Source organism: Panthera uncia, chromosome D2 (genome assembly GCF_023721935.1).
Source record: "Panthera uncia isolate 11264 chromosome D2, Puncia_PCG_1.0, whole genome shotgun sequence".
In the NCBI taxonomy this organism is placed as follows: Eukaryota; Metazoa; Chordata; class Mammalia; order Carnivora; family Felidae; genus Panthera; species Panthera uncia.
The window spans coordinates 41,351,154-41,371,443 of NC_064818.1; the positions used below are offsets into that span (position 1 = coordinate 41,351,154).

General features: G+C 35.8%; 1 protein-coding gene across 4 annotated transcripts in view; it reads left to right on the forward strand.

Annotated features, from left to right (window-relative positions):
- The window catches only part of CCSER2 (coiled-coil serine rich protein 2), a 188,823-nt gene that overhangs the window by 36,717 nt on the left and 131,816 nt on the right, over positions 1–20,290 (forward strand). For all 4 annotated transcript variants that reach the window (XM_049645328.1, XM_049645327.1, XM_049645326.1 and 1 more), the window contains exons 2-3: positions 16,585–18,034; positions 19,245–19,441. In XM_049645328.1, coding sequence (XP_049501285.1) covers positions 16,624–18,034; positions 19,245–19,441 — 1,608 coding nt within the window. In that variant the 5' untranslated portion in view covers positions 16,585–16,623. The remainder of the gene's footprint in view (positions 1–16,584; positions 18,035–19,244; positions 19,442–20,290) is intronic.

Consider the following 20,290-nt stretch of genomic DNA (forward strand, 5'->3'; position numbering starts at 1 on the left):
ATTAATTTGGAGATGGAAACATTGTACCTAACTTTTGATACTTGCCAAGTCAAGAAGATTCTCAGTGTCAGAACTCTGGAGATTGATTAAATGCTGTTAACTAGTTTGAGAAGTTTTACTTTTTAAAAATGTTAAAGTGTGGGTGTCCTTGTTGCTGTTAAAAGTTGTGGGGTAATTACCTAAAATAGTTTGTAATTCAATGACACAAGGAGTCAGCATATAAAGAGCACAGACTGAGACTGAGTGGGTCATGTCCCATTTCTTTTGTAATTTCTTTTTTTTTTAATGATGTTTTATGCCAGAAGTTTTAATTTCTTCTTCAAAAAGACTAAAGAGTTTGATATCATGGATATGTGTAGGGACTGAGATTCTAAATTAGAATAAATTATTAAGTAAGAAGGAAGCTGTCAGGGAAGAGATTTATTTGCTTGTTGGGTTTCATAACCCAGTATAGTTTGTGGAGGGGTGAGAAAAAACCAATATCATGAATTTGAGTACTTGTTTTGCCTAAGAAAAGAGATTATACAGAAATTTATAAACTAGTTTTGTAGGACCTCAGGTATTAGTTGAAATATACTGCCTATTTTGTGTCAAGCTGTGTTACGATTTTTATACAGAAATGTTGATACTGTGGATTTGAGGTAAAACTGACAGTTCTCAGCAAGACACTGTTAAGGGATATGCTCTTCATTTATAAATCACCTACGTTTATGAAACACCAGTTTTGTGCCAGGCTATGTCTGAGGACCAGAGTGAGGAAACAGATGAGTGAAAGGATAGTCTGGGTTCTCAAAGAACTTGGCCTCCAGTGGGGAGAACATAAACCTGAAGTGGTCTGAAGAGCACTTTTTGGTTTGTTGACAAAAAATAGGAGCCCACAACTTACCCTGGTATGCTGGGGTCTGTAAAGGTTGCTTGATATTATATAGAACACGTGAAGGGTGAGGGATTGTGCCTGCCAGGCAGAAGAAACTCTATGTGCAAACATATGTTAGTGGTAGACCATGGTATGTTGTGCGAGCTGTGAATCCTGAAACACCTTAATAAATCAACCATGAGTCTTTATAAGTAATTAGTGGAATAATCCTGGGCTGATGACTACCTATACTATCATAGAAACCTTGGAAATAGAACTTGGTCCCCAGTGTATGTCCTGATACCATCTTTTATAAGACTAATTATATTTTTGTGCATGTTTTACTGTTTTTACACGCATGTCCAGTCTTTGCTGTGTGAATGCAAGGTTTGATATCTGTTTTAGTCACAACTAAATCCCTGGGAACTTGTCCAGTGACTGGCTTATAATGAATGCTCAGTAAATATTTAGTCAACAAATAAATGGTATTAAAGATGACATTGTATTAGTGTGGTGGAAAGCATACAGTAATAGTTTTATTGGAGAAGAGAGTGTGATTTAATGCATGTTTTTAGCTATGGGTTCTTTTCCTTTTAATTTCAGGACAGATTTCTTTCCTTACCTGCTGGCTGTAGTTAGCCCTTTAGACTTTGTAGAGAAGGTCTACATGTGTGTATCTTAAATTGCTTATCTATGTTTCTTCTACTTATGGTGATTCGGAAGACATATATAACCACAAAGGACATCTTGTTTGAGGTTAGGTTCTAGTTAGTTAGCATGTAGGTTAAAAATCTTGTAAAATCACAGTTACCCTTGAAAAATCAGATAGTGACCTAAGGTCAACTTCGTTCTTTCTTGCAGCTTTGCCTGAGCATTCGTTCAAGTAGTTGGCTTATGCAAGAAAAATCTACCTTCAGATAGATACTTCAGATAGTATCACATTCTTGGTAACATGCTCATGCTGATAGGCATGTACAAACTGAGACCTATTGAGGAAAAAAGAGATTCCTATCTTCTCTCATATGTTTACTTGCTTCCTTTACAAGTACAAAAGCTTATGAGTTGGAAGTGAGTAGAGGAACCTTTGTATGTAGGATATATGAACCTCCAGCATTTATTTTTTCCTCATGGTCCCAGGACTCTGATTGGTTTTGTGAAGTTTGCTCATCAGAAGGACTCCTGCAACCTTCTCCTACTATTATTGACTCAAGTGATGGAAACCTCTAACTCTCAGCTATAGGTAGACCTTTTTTTTTTTTTAAGAGCCATATTCCCAAAGGTTTAGTTGATTCGGTTATTACTAATATTATCGTATATAATTCAAGAACTGACTGGAAATTGGTTTGTCTGCTTTATGGGCACTTGCACCTTGAAGGAACTAGATAGAAAACATTGAATGTCCATTCTTTGAAATTCTGTAAGAATGGAGGGCTGCAATCCAGCTATTCTTTCAGCTAGAAATCTCTAATCCATGAAATCTCTATTTTAATGAAATAACTGAGTTGTTATGATAGCTCTGGGACAGATCCTGTGGTCTTGAGGTGCCTCTTGAATTATCAGAGAAAGCTTATATTAGGTGTCCCAATCGGTCTTGCACCAAGTGTATACTATTGAATTCTGTGTATTACTCAGTATTTGGTTGTCAGAACGATTTGTTACCTAATTTTATCAGGTTGGTTTATTATTTAAATATTAGTTGTTCGGTTGTATTTGAGATATATTAAAATGAGTTTTGTGATTTAATATAGTGTTTTGTATTAAATACTGTGTTTTTAAAGTTTAAATATGGGAAGGGAGCTGGGAGTATTAGAGAGGTCTGTGCCATGCTGATAATGAAATTTGATTCCTATGCTGATAATGAAAAAAAAAAATATATATATATTAATAAATTGAAAATGGATGTATTTGCATTGTGACTTGTTTGGATACAATGTATTGTGACTTGGACATTTTGGTGGAAACATTTTGTTTTACTTAAAAAGTAAATTATTAAGTATCTCACTTAGGTAAACCATAAAGTAATGTGGGACATAGCAATTTTTGCATCATTTCTGAGCTTTGTATTATGGTAGCATTCTGGTGTGGTAGGGGTCAAGGATGCCTGTTGTTCTTATTACTTGATAGTGTTTTCATGAAAAATCCCTTTGCAAATGTTAAAAGAGGTCCAGATTAGCTTCATCAGATTAGATTGTTATAGTAATCTGCAAACAGCATGGCCTAAAAGATCAAAGCCATGATTAGGTACTATTACTTATCCATTATTTACATATGAAAAACTGAATTTTAATGAGAGACCAAGTAATTCTTTCTATGCCATACTCCTAGGAAGTGGTGAGTATAACATTCTAATCTGGGCAGCTTCACAACCCTCTTAACCATTAATTACCCTTTACCATTTTCCAAGGTAGTTTTTCTCTTGAAACTTCTCAAGCCTTGATTAGAGCAGTTTATGCCTTATGGTACTGTTAAATCAAGAGACTTCTGTGGGAGGAGTTAAATGTAGAGATCTAGACATTGGGAGTTCTCTGAATGGAAGTATAAGCTGAGACCTATTGAGGGAAAAAGAGAAGTACTCCTGAAGGGACTGGGGAGGAAGGGAGGAAGAAAGAGGGGGAGAGTGGAGAGAGAGAGAGAGAGAGAGAAGGAGAGAAAGAGAATGAATGCTAAGAGGAAGGGGGGAGCATGTCAAATGTGCTGTACTTTATTACACCTCTCTTCCTCTTATGGAAATGTCCTTATTTGAGGTTTACTTTTTTAAGGGAAAAAGTATATAGAGATCTTAAACATACTTCTCTACAGTATGGTGATCCCCCACCCTGCCTGTGAGTTATCACTCAGCTTTTAGCAGTTATCAGTATTGTTTTATGTAGAACACTTATTTTAAAAGTATGAGCATTATACTCTTAACACTCCCAACAACAACAAAATAACATCTGTTATATGATTCGGTACCCATTTCATGATCAATTTTCCTGAATTGTCTCAAAAACAATTTTTATTACTGGGGGTTGATTACATTAGAATCCATGTGAAGGATTAATTAATTAACATATCTCTTAAACTTGTAACATTCTCTTTCTATTTGCTGAGGAAAGAAACTGAATCCTTCCTCTTGTAGCCTTTTCACACTCCAGATTTGGCTGATTATGTCTTTATGTTTTTAACATTTATCTGTTCCTTGTCTTGTAAATTTGTAGATCTAGAGGCTTGAGTAGATTCAAATTGAGTTTGTTTGGGCAAGAATATTTCATGGATGGTCCAGTGTATGTATGTCCTCTTGTTTCATAATAGGACATTAAGATTGATTCAGATTCAGGTGTCTTTTTCAATTAATGGATTTAACAGTTATTAATGATTGCTACCTGGATATATTAATTCATTAGGGGCTGCTTGCTAACCAACACCAAGTATATCTGATTTTCTTATTTTGTGATTCCATGTTTGTTTTCTGCATTCGTTAGTTATGATTCTACTATGAAGAAAATTTTCATCAGCAGTTATTTGATTGCCTTGAAATATAGCAAGTATTAGTGTGAAGATTTTTAAATCTTAGAGAAACGTTTTTTACATTGAGTTATAACATACAAACAATCAAGTGCATAAATCTTAAATGATGTACCTTTTGGTGAATTTTTACATAATTGTTCACCTGAGAAACACCATCCAGATTAAGTTATAGACTGTTACCAACACCTTAGTCAACCTCTTCTCATAGAGGTAATCTTTGTTCCAAGATGTAACATGTAGAAATACATGTTTTAAGGCCTGTTTTAGACATGTTGACTTGGAAACTCTGGGGTGGCAGTGGGGCAGTAATCTTGTTTTAATAAGCCCTTCCAGGTGATTCTGATGCACACCAACATTGGTGAACCACTGCTTTGTTCTCATCTTTTTTACCATCATTAGTTTGGCTTGTTGGTTAACTGAGCATTTTTTATGTTCCATTCTATTTCCCCAGGTGCAATGGATCTTTCTCTGTGTCCTAGAGGTGAGAGGGTTTGCTGCCCCTTCCCCAGCTATTTAAGGTTTTGCTTCATAAGATAGAAGGATGCATAGAAGCCAGTGGGGCTTTGTCCTTGTCCAAGCTTAGCCTCTTATCTCCTGTATGCTTGTGCCATTGAGAGGAGGCTCTCTAATGCCTTGAACAGTAGGTTGAAGCCCTCGAAAGAGAGCTTGCTATTCCAAACTGACATTTTACTCCACATTTGGCTTTTAAGTATCCATGAAAATGTTAGCTTATTACTCCTTATGGTGATCACCTCCTTCTCATATGCTCTGCTAAAAGTGAAACTGTTAAAATGTCTTGTCTCTTCTTGGAGGATCTTAGCCCCCTTTGGAATTTGGGATTATTCCAAATTATTTGGTTGCCTTCTGATGTTGGCTCTCTGATTGGCTCAAGAAAAGTTAGGATTTTGAAGATTATCTGGCTGTTCCAGGTTGTTAGGTAGTAGTGACATTCGTTGCAGCTTTCTACAGCCTAAGTGGAAGTGACATTCTGATCTTTGTAAATGGAACCACACTATATGTACTCTTAAATATCTGGATTCTTTTGTTTAAAGGATCTTGCTAGATTCATCTGTATTGTTGCATGTAACCAATAGTTAGCTCTTTTAAAAAATTACCATGTTATATTCTATTAGGTCAAAGTTACTACTAAAATTTATTTTTCTACGATATTATTCTTTCAGTACAGCTAAATCTTAACAAAATATTTCATTTTGGGATTTCATTTATTGTCTGCTGTATACTGAACAAGCTTAGGGTTGGGTAATGTGTTCAGGTGTATCAAATTTAGTCTGTACCATATGTGAATTTATAGTGTAGCAATCTGTGTTCATGTTACACCTGTCACTCTTCTCCCTGATACTTGATCGTCTATAGCCCTGTCCTCATTGCCTATTTAATTTAGGAACTTTGCTTGAGCAGGTCCAAAATACTGAAGGATTGCATGCCATGATTTTTCTATACCCAGTGTTTTATAAAATGTCTATGGTTAATTGTTATGCCTACATACTATTTTAAAAGGCAGTGCAACCACTCAGGTGTTAGGCTTGGCCATTATTCAAGCAGCTTGACATCTGTCATCTTTACTTAGCCCTCAGCACCTTAATGTCGTTTGCATGCCCCACACAGTTGAGTTTTACCGGAACTAAATGATAAAATTTGGAGGGAGAGTTTTGTGGTTTGGCCAAGGGCAACTTCTGGTTTCTCTTTATCTGCCAGTATTCTCCTTGTTCCTTAAATTAAAATTTCACAAAGTAATATGCCTTGAATCTACATTTAATAACATTTAATGTTCCTAAGCCACAGACTAATTTAAAGCCTCTCTTTCACAAATTGTTTTGATACCTATCTGCTTGAGTAAAAAGTTGTAACTGGAGGACAGAAAGGTCAGCTTGATACAATAATGGGACTTTGTGTTGAGCTTGATGTGCTCTTTTTAAAACTATGAACACTCTGGAATAAAGTACTGTTTTAAACCTTTACTTTTGGCTGAAGATGTCAATTTTGTTTATTTAATTGTTGTAATCAAGCCTTGAATCAGATTATGCCACAGATGAAAGCTAAGAGAAACAGGGTGGAAGGGATTTGGGGGAAGTGGTTGAGTAACAAAAGGTAAAAAAAGAAATTAAGATATAGTTATTTGAATGTGAAAGCACATATTAAGAAGTGACTGGTGGGGCACCTGGGTGCTCAGTCGGTAAAGCATCTGACTCTTGATTTTGACTGAGGTCATGATCTCACAGTTTATTGAGTTGGAGCCCTGAATTTGGCTTTGTGCTGAGAGTGTGGAGCATGGTTAGGATTCTATGTCTCCCTCTCTCTCTCTGCCCCTCCCCCACTCATGCTGTCTCTGTCTCTCTCAAAATAAATAAACGAACGTAAAAATTAAAAAAAATGTGGTTATGGGTATGCAGTCATCAGTATTGCTGTTCAGTTCATTGCTCTTGGTCTCGTTAGTAAATTTATGCCTATGTACATCCCCCAAATGCAGGCAGTTCATACCTTCTAACAAGCTATTTGAAAAACTAAAAAAAGAATGTGAGGGGGTGTTTCCTCAGATGATAAGGTAATGGATATGAAAGGAATTTGAAAAAGTGAAAACTTCTAGTGCTCTGTAAAACTTCTCATTTAATTATACAAAGGTTCTTTGTAGTATTTATGCTTCCCTAACCTTAGTATCCAGTCCTTTCCTTCACTCGTGTCCCTAACTCTCAGTAAGCCTCTCAGAATATTTCATACCTTTCCCAGGAAGGCAGTGTTTGTGGACTCTGTAATCAGGTGGACTTGAACCTGATCCTTTTCAGTAGTTTATGAATTTTTAGACAAGTATTTTATTTTAGCCTTTCCGAATCTTGGTTTATCTATTTAAAATGGGAGGAAATCCACAAGTAATGTGAATATTAAATAAGGATAGAGTGGTAAGCAGGATACATACATACATACATACATACATACATACATAATCATATGTAAAAGTAAAGTTTGCTTTTTGTCTTCCCTTCCCATCCAATTGTGGATTCCTTTTATTTTATTTATTTATTTTTGTTAAGTTTATTTATTTTGACAGAGAAAGAGTGTGTAGGCAGGGCAGAGAGAAAAGGAGAGAGACCGAATCCCAAGCAGGCTCCACACTGTCAGCATGGAGGCAAATGAGGGGCTCTAACTCAAGAACCGCAAGATCATGACCTGAGATGACATCCAGTCACCTGACAAGTAACCGACTGAGCCACCCAGACGCCCCTTGTTGTGGATTCTTTTTAAAAGCAACAAACAAACCAAAACCAACCCCCCCCAAAAAACCTTTGATTTATTAGAAATTTATATGTAGTATAGTCAAATTATGGAAGGAGTCTAAATGTCCATCAATTGATGAATGGATAAAGAAGATGTGGTTTATATATACAATAGAATACTACTTGGCAATGAGAAAGGATGAAATCATGCCATTTGCAGCAATGTGGATGGAACTGAAAGGTATTATGCTAAGTGAAATAAGTTAGTCAGAGAAAGACATATGTTTTCACTCATATGTAGAACTTGAGAAACTTAATAGAAGACCATGGGGGAAGGGAAGGAGAAAAAATAATTTCAAACAGAAAAGGAGGGAAACAAACCGTAAGAGACTCTTAAATACAGAGAACAAACTGAGAGTGGATGGGAGGGCAGGGGAGAGGGGAAAAGGGGTAATGGGCATTGAGGAGGGCACTTGTTGGGATGAGCACTGGGGGTTGTCTGTAAGCAATGAACCACGGGAATCTACCCCCAAAACCTAGAACACACACTGTATGTTAGCCCATTTGGCAATAAATTATATATATATATATATAGATAGATAGATAGATAGAGAGAGAGAGAGAGAGAAATTTATATGTAGTTTTGAAAATTCAGATGTGAAATACTAATAGTGTAAATGTGCTATACTTAAAAAAAAATCATTTTACAGAAATTAAATCAGAAAATCTCAGACATTCCCAGGCCCTATGCCAGGTATTATTTTTAGTTCAGCATTAAATTAAAGCTCACAGACAATATTGAAGTGTTTCAGAGAAGATGATATCATTAGATTTTGTAGCCAACATGTACTTTTTCAAATTGTTATGACTGCATCTTTTAATCACTTAATAGACTGCATATCAGGGAAAGTACATCAGAGGTAGCATAGCTACTAAAATGAGGCAGACTCACAATGTATGTTTTATTTTATTTCATAGTTATACAAGCAAATGTGGAAGAAAATTTCATGAATATTTAAAGATGATAGGTAGCTCATTAATAAAGTGACAATATTCATAATATAGGCAGATATGGAAGCTTTACAGTTGAACTATCAGATTAGTTTATACTGAAACCACAGCCCATGATGATTAATTTTATTTATGTTATAAGCATTTGTGCATTTAGAAATCAAAAATATTTTTGATAGGAATAGTACATTTTTCTGAGTGATGACACCCCAAACACTTTGTAGTAATAGTGCATCTTTCTTGTGGGCTTAACTTATGCCTCTAAGTTATTAATATCCTGGTGTTCTTGGGAGATAATATGCATTACTCTCATTTTAGGCAGTAAAATAGAGGAATAGAGAAGTGAAGGAATAGAATGTGCTGTCCTTAGTCTACTTGTGATAGACAAGGAAATATTAAAGCCTTTCTGATTCACAGACTGACTCACCAGAGGGCAGAATCTTTAATGTGTGTTACTTAGTGATTTGCAAAATGACCCTTATATAGAATATCATTACTAGTTTTCTTAGGGTTATCCTGAATGTGATTGTAGGTGTGGGAGTATGTTTTGTGGTAAAGACTGTTATAAAAAATAATGGCATGGAGGTCGTCTGGAATGGATATTGCCCCTGTCCTTTTTCTGGTCATGTCAGCTACTGTTGTTTGATTATGATAATTTATCATAGAGTCTGAGTTTGACTTCTGAATCTTTTTCAACATATTGCTTGAGGTAGCTCCTACCAGTTAATTACAGACCCCTAAAACCAAGTTATTTTTCAGTCTTGACTTATCATTTATTAAATTAGCTTGCACTAAGAGATTATGAATGTACTTAAAAAGTTGAGGATCTTTTGGGGGCCCCTGGATGGCTCAGTCAGTTGAGCATCCTACTTCGGCTTGGGTCATGATCTCGCGGTTGGCGGGTTCGAGCCCCGCGTCGGGCTCTGTGCTGACAGCTCAGAGCCTGTAGCCTGCTTCAGATTCTGTGTCTCCCTCTCTCTGCCTCTCCCCTGCTTGGGCTCTGTCTGTCTCTCTCTCTCTTAAAAATAAATAAAATGTAAAAAAAAAAAAAAAAGTTGAGGATCTTTCAAATTTGTGGTTCCCAAAGTATATAACTCTTAACAGGTTTACTTTCTTATGGGTCAAATAGACATGCACCACGCAATTAGACAGACTAATTGGACAGACTCAACTATATTATCGGTGCAAAGGGAATAGAGAAGGATGTAAAATCAGTTTTAACTGGAAAGGTTTCTGGGTGTTAGGGATTTTGAACTTTGAGTGTGGGGCCTTCAAGGTGATCTTTACAATAGCAAAGGCAAAGAAGGTAGAAAATAAGGGATAGATTTTGGGGAATGACCAACAATGCACCTTTGGCTAAAATGTACAGTACTGCAAAGATAGTGTAGAACCAAATAGAGAAGCTTGATCTCTATAGTGGATTTTGGGTTTTATTTTGTTGTTCCTGTGCCATGCATAATTTTTAATCGGAATGATATCAGATCTGTGCTTTAAGAGAGTAACTGTTGATAGTTTGGATGTGAAGTGAGATGGGAGACTTAATAATATAGAAGCCTTTGTAGCAATATAGAAAGAGATAATGAGGGTAAGAACTGGGAATTGTGAGTTTAGAATAGATTTTTAAAGATAAAGTTGACAAGTGAAATATTAAATTGAGGTTGAGGTCTGGTGAAATTGAAATGGTATTTATGAAGAAGTTACATTTGTTGAATAAAAAAAATACTTTATTTTTATCCAAACATCTTTTATTTTTATGTTTTTAAGTATATTTTATATAATATTAAACTTAATTTTGAACACATTTTTAGTTAGATTAACTATTAATCTGTTTTGGTATTGAATAAATTGTTTTTATTTATTTATTTTAATTTTTTTTTAACGTTTATTTATTTTTGAGACAGAGAGAGAGAGAGCATGAACGGGGGAGGATCAGAGATAGGGAGACACAGAATCTGAAACAGGCTCCAGGCTCTGAGCTGTCAGCACAGAGTCTGACGCGGGGCTCAAACTCACGGACCGCGAGATCATGACCTGAGCCGAAGTCGGCCGCTTAACCGACTGAGCCACCCAGGCACCCCAATTGTTTTTTATTTTTAAGATGCAGTTTTTTAGTTAAAACTTTTTAAATTACAAAAATATGGGCATGTTTAAAATATTTAAATAAGAATTTAAAGGTAAAAAGAAATCTTCATGTTACCTAATTCTCTCTTCCCTAATGGTGACCACTATTAATAGGTTCTGTGTCTCCCTCTCTCTGCCCCTCCCTGTTCATGCTCTGTCTCTCTCTGTCTCAAAAATAAATAAACGTTTAAATAAATAAATAAATAAATATGTGCACATACAACTTTATGTGATTTCTATCATGTTATTTTTATAAAAGTGGGATCCAATATACAGTTTCTTAACGTAGCAAAAATTAGTGTGTTCATTTACATGTCCCAAGCTGTCATCTGTCTGCAGCATACAATAACAAGAATCAAAGGCATAAAAACTTGAAATTATGCTTAGTAATAAATGTTTTAGCATTCTGTCTTCCTTAGAAATGATCTAGGGAGCCAATGATTATTCATTAGTTAATTTAATTTAGTATTAGTCTAAGGTTTTAAGTTATCTTTAAAGTTCTTGAAAATTATCTGTAATCTAACACTATATAACATAATTACTGTTGCTATAAAAAGATTTGTCAGAATCACTCAATTTAAACACAGATTTGTATTTTCATAAACTTAAATGTTGTATGAGTAAGAATGGTTTATTTGATCACTAAGTTTATGTGTTTCATTAAAGTTACTTTACTTGAATAAAAATATATGCTTATGTTACCTTTAATACTGATAAAAAAATCAGAAAATAGACTTGTTTTATTAAAACAAGTTTTGTTTTGCCAGATACTTACCTTAGTTATGTGAACTTCGTTCTTAAAACCTTTCTGAATTTCTGTACAAATAATTTTTAAAAGTGTAACATATTTAAAATATTTGAAGATCAATTTTCGTAGTTTTTGAGAGTTTTGGTCTTGTTCAATTTATATAAATGCATATTTATCTCTATAAGCTAATCAGAACAGTGCCGCTTATAATCTAATTTATTAATACCCTGCAAGGGTAGGAAAGTAATATGTACTTGGAATGAGAGGTAAATAACCTACCTGAGTTATAGTAGATACACAGGCAGTGAGAGAGTTTTTATCGTTTCCAATTCTACAGTTTTAGCTGTGGCTACAGAGTTAACACAAACATAAAGCCTGACTGTCCATGTACCATAGAGTGATTGTCCTTTCTGGTCAGCATGAAATTCTTAATTGACTTGAGCTCAGAAGAGTAAGCAGAAGAGATAAATGAATAAATGACTAATGAATCAAATTCTCCTTTTTCTTTCACCCAACACAGAATAGGTCTATGTCAACCATCAGGGATCAGTAAATGGCAGTCCATGACATCAAACTCTCAATTGTTACAAAGTGTTTTTTTTTTCTGCCTGCATTCCTGGAGAATTGTTTCTTTGTCCTCGATGCTTTATTAACTTAATCTAGATATGTACTTAGATCTATGGTTGATTTTATTTTTCCTTCTGTTCTGTGGATTTTTTTTCTCCTTTATTTTAGGGATATTTTCTGTTATGTCTACTTGCTTTTTCTCTTCTATTTAGTTATTCTACTTCAGGGATACTAATTATCTTTCTGTTCAATCTCTGCCTTACATCTTCTATCTAAGTGCTTTGATACTTTTGTCTTTTTTTCTCCTGACTACTCAGGTTATTTTAAGATTTTTCTCCTTGCCAATTAGTTTGATTTTCAGTCTTTGGTTCTTTACTTCTTAATTGATTTCCTTAGCTCTATAGCTTCTTTTCAACTTACCTATTTTGCCTTTTTATCTTTGAATTCTTGTTTTATGAAATGTGTGTTCTTATTAAGTTGTTCTCTGTTACAAAGAACTCACTGGGGATTTTCTTATTTCCTTGTTACATTTTTCTTCTTTCTGGATTCTTCCTTTGTCTGTTTGCTATAGCTGTTATTTGTTTCTCTCCTTCCTTCTACTCCCTTGTTTATGTAGTTGTGTGGCCACTTCTTTTTGTCTCTCTAGGTAAAGACTTGACTAGCTAGATCAAGACTTTGTATTTGCTCTGATATAACATAGGTGAATTCCCACTGATGCCTTTGTCACTTGAACTGTGACTTTGTCTCCTTTTTTTACTGCACCCCTTCAGTACACTTTTGGAGCAGTTGTATGTTGTTCTCTGTCTGCTTCTCTGTGGTTGAAGGGCGTAAGGTGGTGTTGTGGAGAGAACTTTTCTGGTGCCCCAGGCTCCTCTGTCTCCTTAAGTGTTCTGTACTGGTCTCACTCCATCCTGCTGAGGGTGTAATATAATTTTAGGGGCTTCAGATCCTTCCTTCAAATCAGATTAGTGCCTTGGAAGTTGATGGGTTCTGGTGCCACTGGGCCTCAGCTGGGGTTTCAGAGCTTCTGTGCTGAAGATGTTTTCCTGGACTTTTCTAGGGACTGTCAAACCAGATATTTCTATCCAAACTGGAGGATGTTTATTAAAACTTTGAAGTTTTAGCATCTCACCTATTTTTCCCATTGATGCTTTCAGGCAGTGTCATCAGGCTAGGAACCAGACCACATTGTGCAGAAATCTTTTTCTGGCTAGCACTTTTTAAAGTTTAGAGGCACTTAGTTTTAAATAATTTTTGTTTGACTGCAGCTAGCTGGTGGGTTTTTGGGTAAAAATTATACATACATACACGTATATATATTCTTTCTCTTTTATTAGTTATGGGAGATGGGAAGTTCTATAATTTTGCTTTACCCTACCATCTTTACTTGAAAATCTGTATGATTTCCTTAATATTTGCTTTCGACATGATTAATAATACAGATGTACTTTAGAAACTCTTAATTTTTAAGGTATAGGGGTGGGTTGGAATAAATTTTTTTAATTAAAAAATAAAACAAATTAAAGACAGTGTTGTAAGATAATTTTAAAAACCATCAGAGACCCTAGGCATGTGTTTTTCTTTTATTCACATTCTATGCTTGTGTATGCTTTTACAGATTTTTATATAATCACAGAGTATCTAGTGAGCAGTAAGCATATAGCATATTATATTTCTGCAAATGTTAGGGTAAACACTTTAATTTTTATCTCATCTTTGTAATCTCATCATGTGGCAATGATATGTCATACCTTATTAAACAGTTCCTCAAATAAAGGACACTAGTTGTTTTTAGTTATATGCCCTTTTATGTACATTGAACCTTTGTGAGTTTGTTTTGTGTTACCTTTAAAATAAATTTGGGAGGTTGAGATTAGTGGACTAATTAACTTTATTAAATCATACTTTTAACCGTGGCACTACCTGTGCAGACCGTTTATATTACTAGTTGCTTAAAATTATAGCTGATAGCTCCACCCTTAATGTCAGACTTTTTGTATGCTATTGTATTCTTTTCCTACATCCTACCATGATCTTATTAAAAAAATTTTTTTTTTATGTTTTTATTTATTTTTGAGACAGAGACAGAGCATGCGCAAGGGAAGGGCAGAGAGAGAGGGAGACACAGATTCGGAAGAAGGCTCCAGGCTCTGAGCTGTCAGCACAGAGCCCGATGCAGGGCTCAAGCTCACGGACTGTGAGATCATGACGTGAGCTGAAGTCGGATGCTTAACCGACTGAGCCACCCAGGCGCCCCTAAATTTTTTTTTTTTAACATTTATTTGTTTTTGAGACAGAGAGAGACAGAGCATGAATGGGGGAGGGTCAGAGAGAGGGAGACACAGAATCCAAAACAGGCTCCAGGCTCTGAGCTGTCAGCACAGAGCCCGACACGGGGCTCGAACTCACGGACCGCGAGATCATGACCTGAGCCGAAGTCGGACGCTCAACCGACTGAGCCACCCAGACGCCCCACTAAATTTTTTTTTAATATTTATTTTTGAGAGAGAGAGAGACAGAGTGTGAGTGGGGGAGGGGTACAGAGAGAGGGAGACACAGAATTCGAAACAGGATCCAGGCTCTGAGCTGTCAACACAGAGCCCGGCGGGGGGCTCGAGCTCACGGACTGTGAGATCATGACCTGAACTGAAGTCTGATGCCAATTGACTGTGTCACCCAGGCGCCCCATCCTACCATGATTTTAGTTAATGAATTTTAAAAATGTATTCCAGTTTTTATAAGATCACGTATGCTTTAAAAATTAACAAAATCATGGGGCGCCTGATGGCTCAGTTGGTTAAGTGTCTGACTCTTGATTTCAGCTCAGGTCATGATCTCACAGTTGGTGAGCCTGCTTCCTGCATCGGGCTCTGCACTGAGAGTGCAGAGCCTGTTTGGGATTCTCTCTCTCCTCTCTCTGCCCCTCCCCTGCTCTCTCTGTCTCTTAATCTCTCTCTCTCTCTCTCTCTCTCTCTCTCTCTCTCTCAAGATAAATAAAAAAAAAAAAAAAGAACAAAATCACATTTTCTTATTTTTGTAATAATTCCATTTTTATTCATGATTTTATCTATTTGGGTCATCTCCCTTTTCTTTTTGAGAAGCCTGGCTAGAGGTTTATCAATTTTGCTTAGTTTTTCAAAAAACCAACTCTTGGTTTCATTGATCTGCTACAGTTTTTTTAGATTCTGTATTGTTTATTTTTGCTCTGATCTTTATTATTTCTCTTCTTCTGCTAGGTTTGGGGTGTCTTTGCTATTCTGATTCTAGTTCCTTTAGGTATGCTGTTAGATTTTGTATTTGGGACTTTTCTTGTTTCTTGAGATAGGCCTGGATTGCCATGTATTTTCCTCTCAGGACTGCCTTCGCTGCATCCCAAAGCATTTGGATTGTTGTATTTTCATTTTCATTTGTTTCCATATATTTTTAAATTTCTTCTCTAATTGCCTGGTTGACCCATTCATTCTTTAGTAGGGTGTTCTTTAAGGCTTTTGGAGGTTTTCCAGACTTTTTCCTGTGGTTAATTTCAAGCTTCATAGCATTGTGGTCTGAAAGTGTGCATGGTATGATCTCAGTTCTTTTATACTTATTAAGGGCTGTTTTGTGACCCAGTATGTGATCTGTCTTGGAAAATGTTCCATGTGCACTCGAGAAGAAAGTGTATTCTGTTGCTTTGGGATGCAGAGTTCTAAGTATATCTGTCAAGTCCATCTGATCCAATGTATCATTCAGGGCCCTTGTTTCTTTATTGATCCTGTGTCTAGATGATCTATCCGTTGTTGTAAGTGGAGTATTAAAGTCCCCTGCAATTACCACATTCTTATCAATAGGGTTGCTTATGTGATTAATGTTTGTGATTAATTTGTTTTATATGTTTGGGGGCTCCCGTATTCGGTGCATAGACATTTATAATTGTTAGCTCTTCCTGATGGATAGACCCTGTAATTATTATATAATGCCCTTCTTCATCTCTTGTTACAGCCTTTAATTTAAAGTCTAGTTTGTCTGATATAAGTATGGCTACTCCAGCTTTCTTTTGACTTCCAGTAGCATGATAGATAGTTCTCCATCCCCTCACTTCCAATCTGAAGGTGTCCTCAGGTCTAAAACGAGTCTCTTGTAGACAGCAAATAGATGGATCTTGTTTTTTTATCCATTCTGACATTTTCTTATTTTTAAAGGCAATAATATTGTCCAAAGTGAAAAAATAATTTGGATTGAAATTGGAAGGTGTGCTATATAAGTATTTATTTTTTTAAAAACACAGTCAACATCGGTAGTCTAATTTTATTATTTCTGGATTTTGCTATCACTATGCATAGCCCAAGTTTATAAAAGTGTTTATAAAAATGTTCTTTGCTTTCTCCTAACATTAATTTATTAATTTAATTAGTGCATTCAATATTTATAAAGAATTTTTTAGGAATCATAAGTAGCTTTTGTGCTTTGATAATTTAATTGTCTAAGAATATATATTCTTATTATGTAATACCCCACGTAATTGTGCTTATTTAGGAATGTTTAATCTATTTTTTTTGTCTCCTCAGATTCTGTCAAATTTTAAGAACAAATGCACCTTATAGCTCATGGAAGAAAAAACACAAATCAAGTCATTTTTGGGTTCCAAGTTGCCAAAGTATGGAACAAAATCTGTGAGAAGTACACTACAGCCAATGCCCAGTGGGACACCTGTTAATTTATTGGGAACTTCCAAGAGTGGCAACATCAAAAGTTACATCAAAAATAATGGCTCTGATTGCCCATCATCCCATTCATTTAATTGGAGAACGACAACTAAATATCAGCTTAGTGCACAAAGTGCTGAAGAGCGTAATAGTACTCAAACTTCACATGATAAAGTGATTGATCCTGAAAAACATGTACCTACTCAAGTAATGTTTGATAAAAATGGGATAAAGGGAGGCTTGAAAAGTATTTCTTTACTTACATCAAAGTTAGCAAAGCCATCCACTATGTTTGTGTCATCTACAGAGGAGTTAAACCAAAAGTCTTTGTCTGGACCATCTAGTTTGGGTAAATTCACCAAAGGCACATTATTAGGAAGGACTTCATATTCTTCAATCAATGCTCCAAAATCGCAGTTGAATGGACTGTATGGAAACCGTTCATCTGGTAGCATACAAAGGCCTAGAGCAAACTCCTGTGCCACCAGAAGCACTTCTGGAGAAGGCTTAGCACAATCCCTAGACAATATTAAATCTCTTACTTGTGAAAAAATGGTAAGGTCACAAAGTTTTTCACATTCCATTCAAAACTCATTCCTTCCACCTTCATCTATAACCAGATCACATTCCTTCAATAGAGCTGCAGATCTTACAAAGCCTTATCAGAACCAACAGCTACCCATTAGAGTGCCTCTGAGGTCCAGTATGCTAACAAGAAATTCCCGGCAGTCAGAAGTACTCAATGGGAATGATCATTTAGGGTATGGATTTAATAGGCCTTATGCTGCTGGTGGAAAGAAGCTGGCTTTACCAAATGGCCCAGGTGTAACATCCACGTTGGGTTATAGGATGGTTCATCCCTCTCTACTGAAATCTAGCCGACCTCCATTTTCTGGGACTATCACAGTTGATGGTAATAAAAATTCACCTGCTGATACATGTGTAGAGGAAAGTGCTGCACTTATGGCTAAGGACAGAGCTACTAGTAAAGACCAAGAATTAATTGAAAATGATAGTTACAGAACAGAAAATGACCAGACCATGAAGCATGATACTAAAATTAGATACCTGAGTGATGATGTGGATGATATTTCTTTGTCTTCTTTGTCGTCTTCTGATAAAAATGATTTAAGTGAAGACTTTAGTGATGATTTTATAGATATAGAAGACTCCAACAGAACTAGAATAACTCCAGAGGAAATTTCTCTCAAAGAAGAAAAGCATGAAAACGTACCACCGAAGGATATATTTGATTCCCCAAAGGAAAATGAAAAAAGTAAAACTGATGAGTGGATAGATATAAGTGTCTCTGGTAAATATTAATATCCTTAAATTTGTTTGGTTTCTCCTAGATAATATAACTGAACTTAGGATTAGCTTTTGAATAATTCCAGGATACTGTTAGTTTCATGGAGGGATGGATCTAGATAAAATTGGGGCAGGGCAGCATTTATCTTCCTTGTGACTTTTGCTTCTGGTCCTATTTTTCACTATTTAAAACAATGTCAATAAAAACACTCTTCCCCTAATGTATCTTACCTTTTTCTTCATTGACTGTCATGCACAGACATGTCCTGCGTGTCATGCAACTTTTCTTACTTGCTTCAAAGTTTTTTCTTTTTCCCCACTTCCCTCAACAGTGGCATGCCATTTTAAACCATCTCTTCCTTTACAGTAATAGATCCTATTTGTTTAGAGTAAAGCTATACCAAAGGGTAAATGAGCTAATGTTTTAATATAGGTTATGTCCAATGTAATGCATATTTTTATCCTTGGAAATTTTCATTTTTTTAAAGGAGGACTTAGATTTCTTGTTTAGCAAAATATTATTGTTATACTTTCAGAGGAGCTTTATTTAATTTTTTAACTGAAGAAAGTGAGATTAGCACCTGTTAAACATTTCTGCTTGTACTTGGTTATACTGGCACTGAAAGTCTGGAGAAAATGTATCTCTGCCCTGTGTAAATGTATCTCTGCCCTGTGTAAAATGTATCTCTGCCTCTGACCTGAATAAAGAGCAAACTGAAGGGATTGGGGATAGACTTGTGATCTGGTCAAGGGCCTGGGCCATGCCTAAAGATAGGCATAAACCCTTGCCTATTTGAGGGTCTTCTAGTTAGAAGTGATTGCCAGAACAAGTATTTCCCTTACAAGGAGGCAACCCTGAACTTGAATGATATATACTTAGTAAGGAGTTTCCTGGCCAGTGTGTAAAAGTAAATATCTTAGGAAATAGTAAAAGAAATGAGGCTTTATTTATAATTCTAGAAATGTTGGAGAAGTGAAAGATGGCTCAATGAATTTTCTTCATGTGTATTGGGAAACATTTCAGTAAGTTATTTAAGATTTTGCCTCCTGATTTTTTTGTTTTTTAGAACTTAGAAAATTCTATAGTTACTGATACCTTTTTGCCAACTTTTTTGTTATAACGAATTATTAGAGCTTATATTTTTAGAACCTGAGAAATATATTTTTGTGAATTAATAACTTTTTTTCTTTCTCTTTTAAAAAATCAATTGAAGACAGGAGTGAATGTACAAAACATACTTCTGGGAATAACTTGATTTCACCAGATACAGATTACAGAGCTGGTTCTTCATTTGAGCTCTCTCCATCTGATAGCTCTGATGGAACATACATGTGGGATGAAGAGGGCTTGGAGCCCATTGGAAATGTACATCCAGTTGGGAGCTATGAGTCCTCGGAAATGAACAGCATAGTATGTATGGATTTATATATCCTTTTGAAAGATTTTCTTTACCTTACTATGTAAAGACTTGTAATACTGACTAGATTTTTTTAAGTTTATGAATTAGCTCTCCTAGTTTAAGAAAATGAAATTTGTATCTGTTAAGAGCCTATGAAACATCTGACCTTAATACATAATAAAGCATATATTTGTGTCACATGACAATTAAGTTAAATATACTCTCATACATATTTGTAATATATACACATATATAGGTAGATAGATATACTGTATTCAGGTTAAGCTAAGCTACTGGTTCTCAAAGTCAGGGAGGAAGGCAGTGTCTGGTCTGGAGCTAATTTTGGTGGTTATGTTGAGGGGTGCTACTGACAAATAGTGGGTAGATGCCAGGAATGCTGCTTAATGTCCTAAAGTGGCATAAGACAACACCCACAGCAAAGGGTTATTCATCCCAAGATGTCAGTAGTGCCACTGTTGAGAAATCCTGGACTAGGCTATGCTGAGGTAACATTTAAGTGCCAACTCAGTGGCTTAACCTAATAAAAGCTTATTTTTTTTACTATTTCAAAGTCTTTCGTAGGTCTGGAAAACTCTATAGGGTAACTGTCTTCAGTGTTTTAAGCTGCTTTCGTCTTCATCATCACCAAAAGAAGGTGGCTTCACCATCTCCTTTTGAGGCCACATGTTTTCACTGGTATAGAGGAAGAGTGCTGCTGGTCTGATAAATGCAATTACTTGCCTTGGCCTGCAGATGGCACATGGTACTTTCACACACAACCTGTTGAATTTTAGGTACTAACTCCGCAGAAGTGTAATTTTCCTGTGTGCCTGGAAGGCAAGGGAACCAGATTTGAGGGA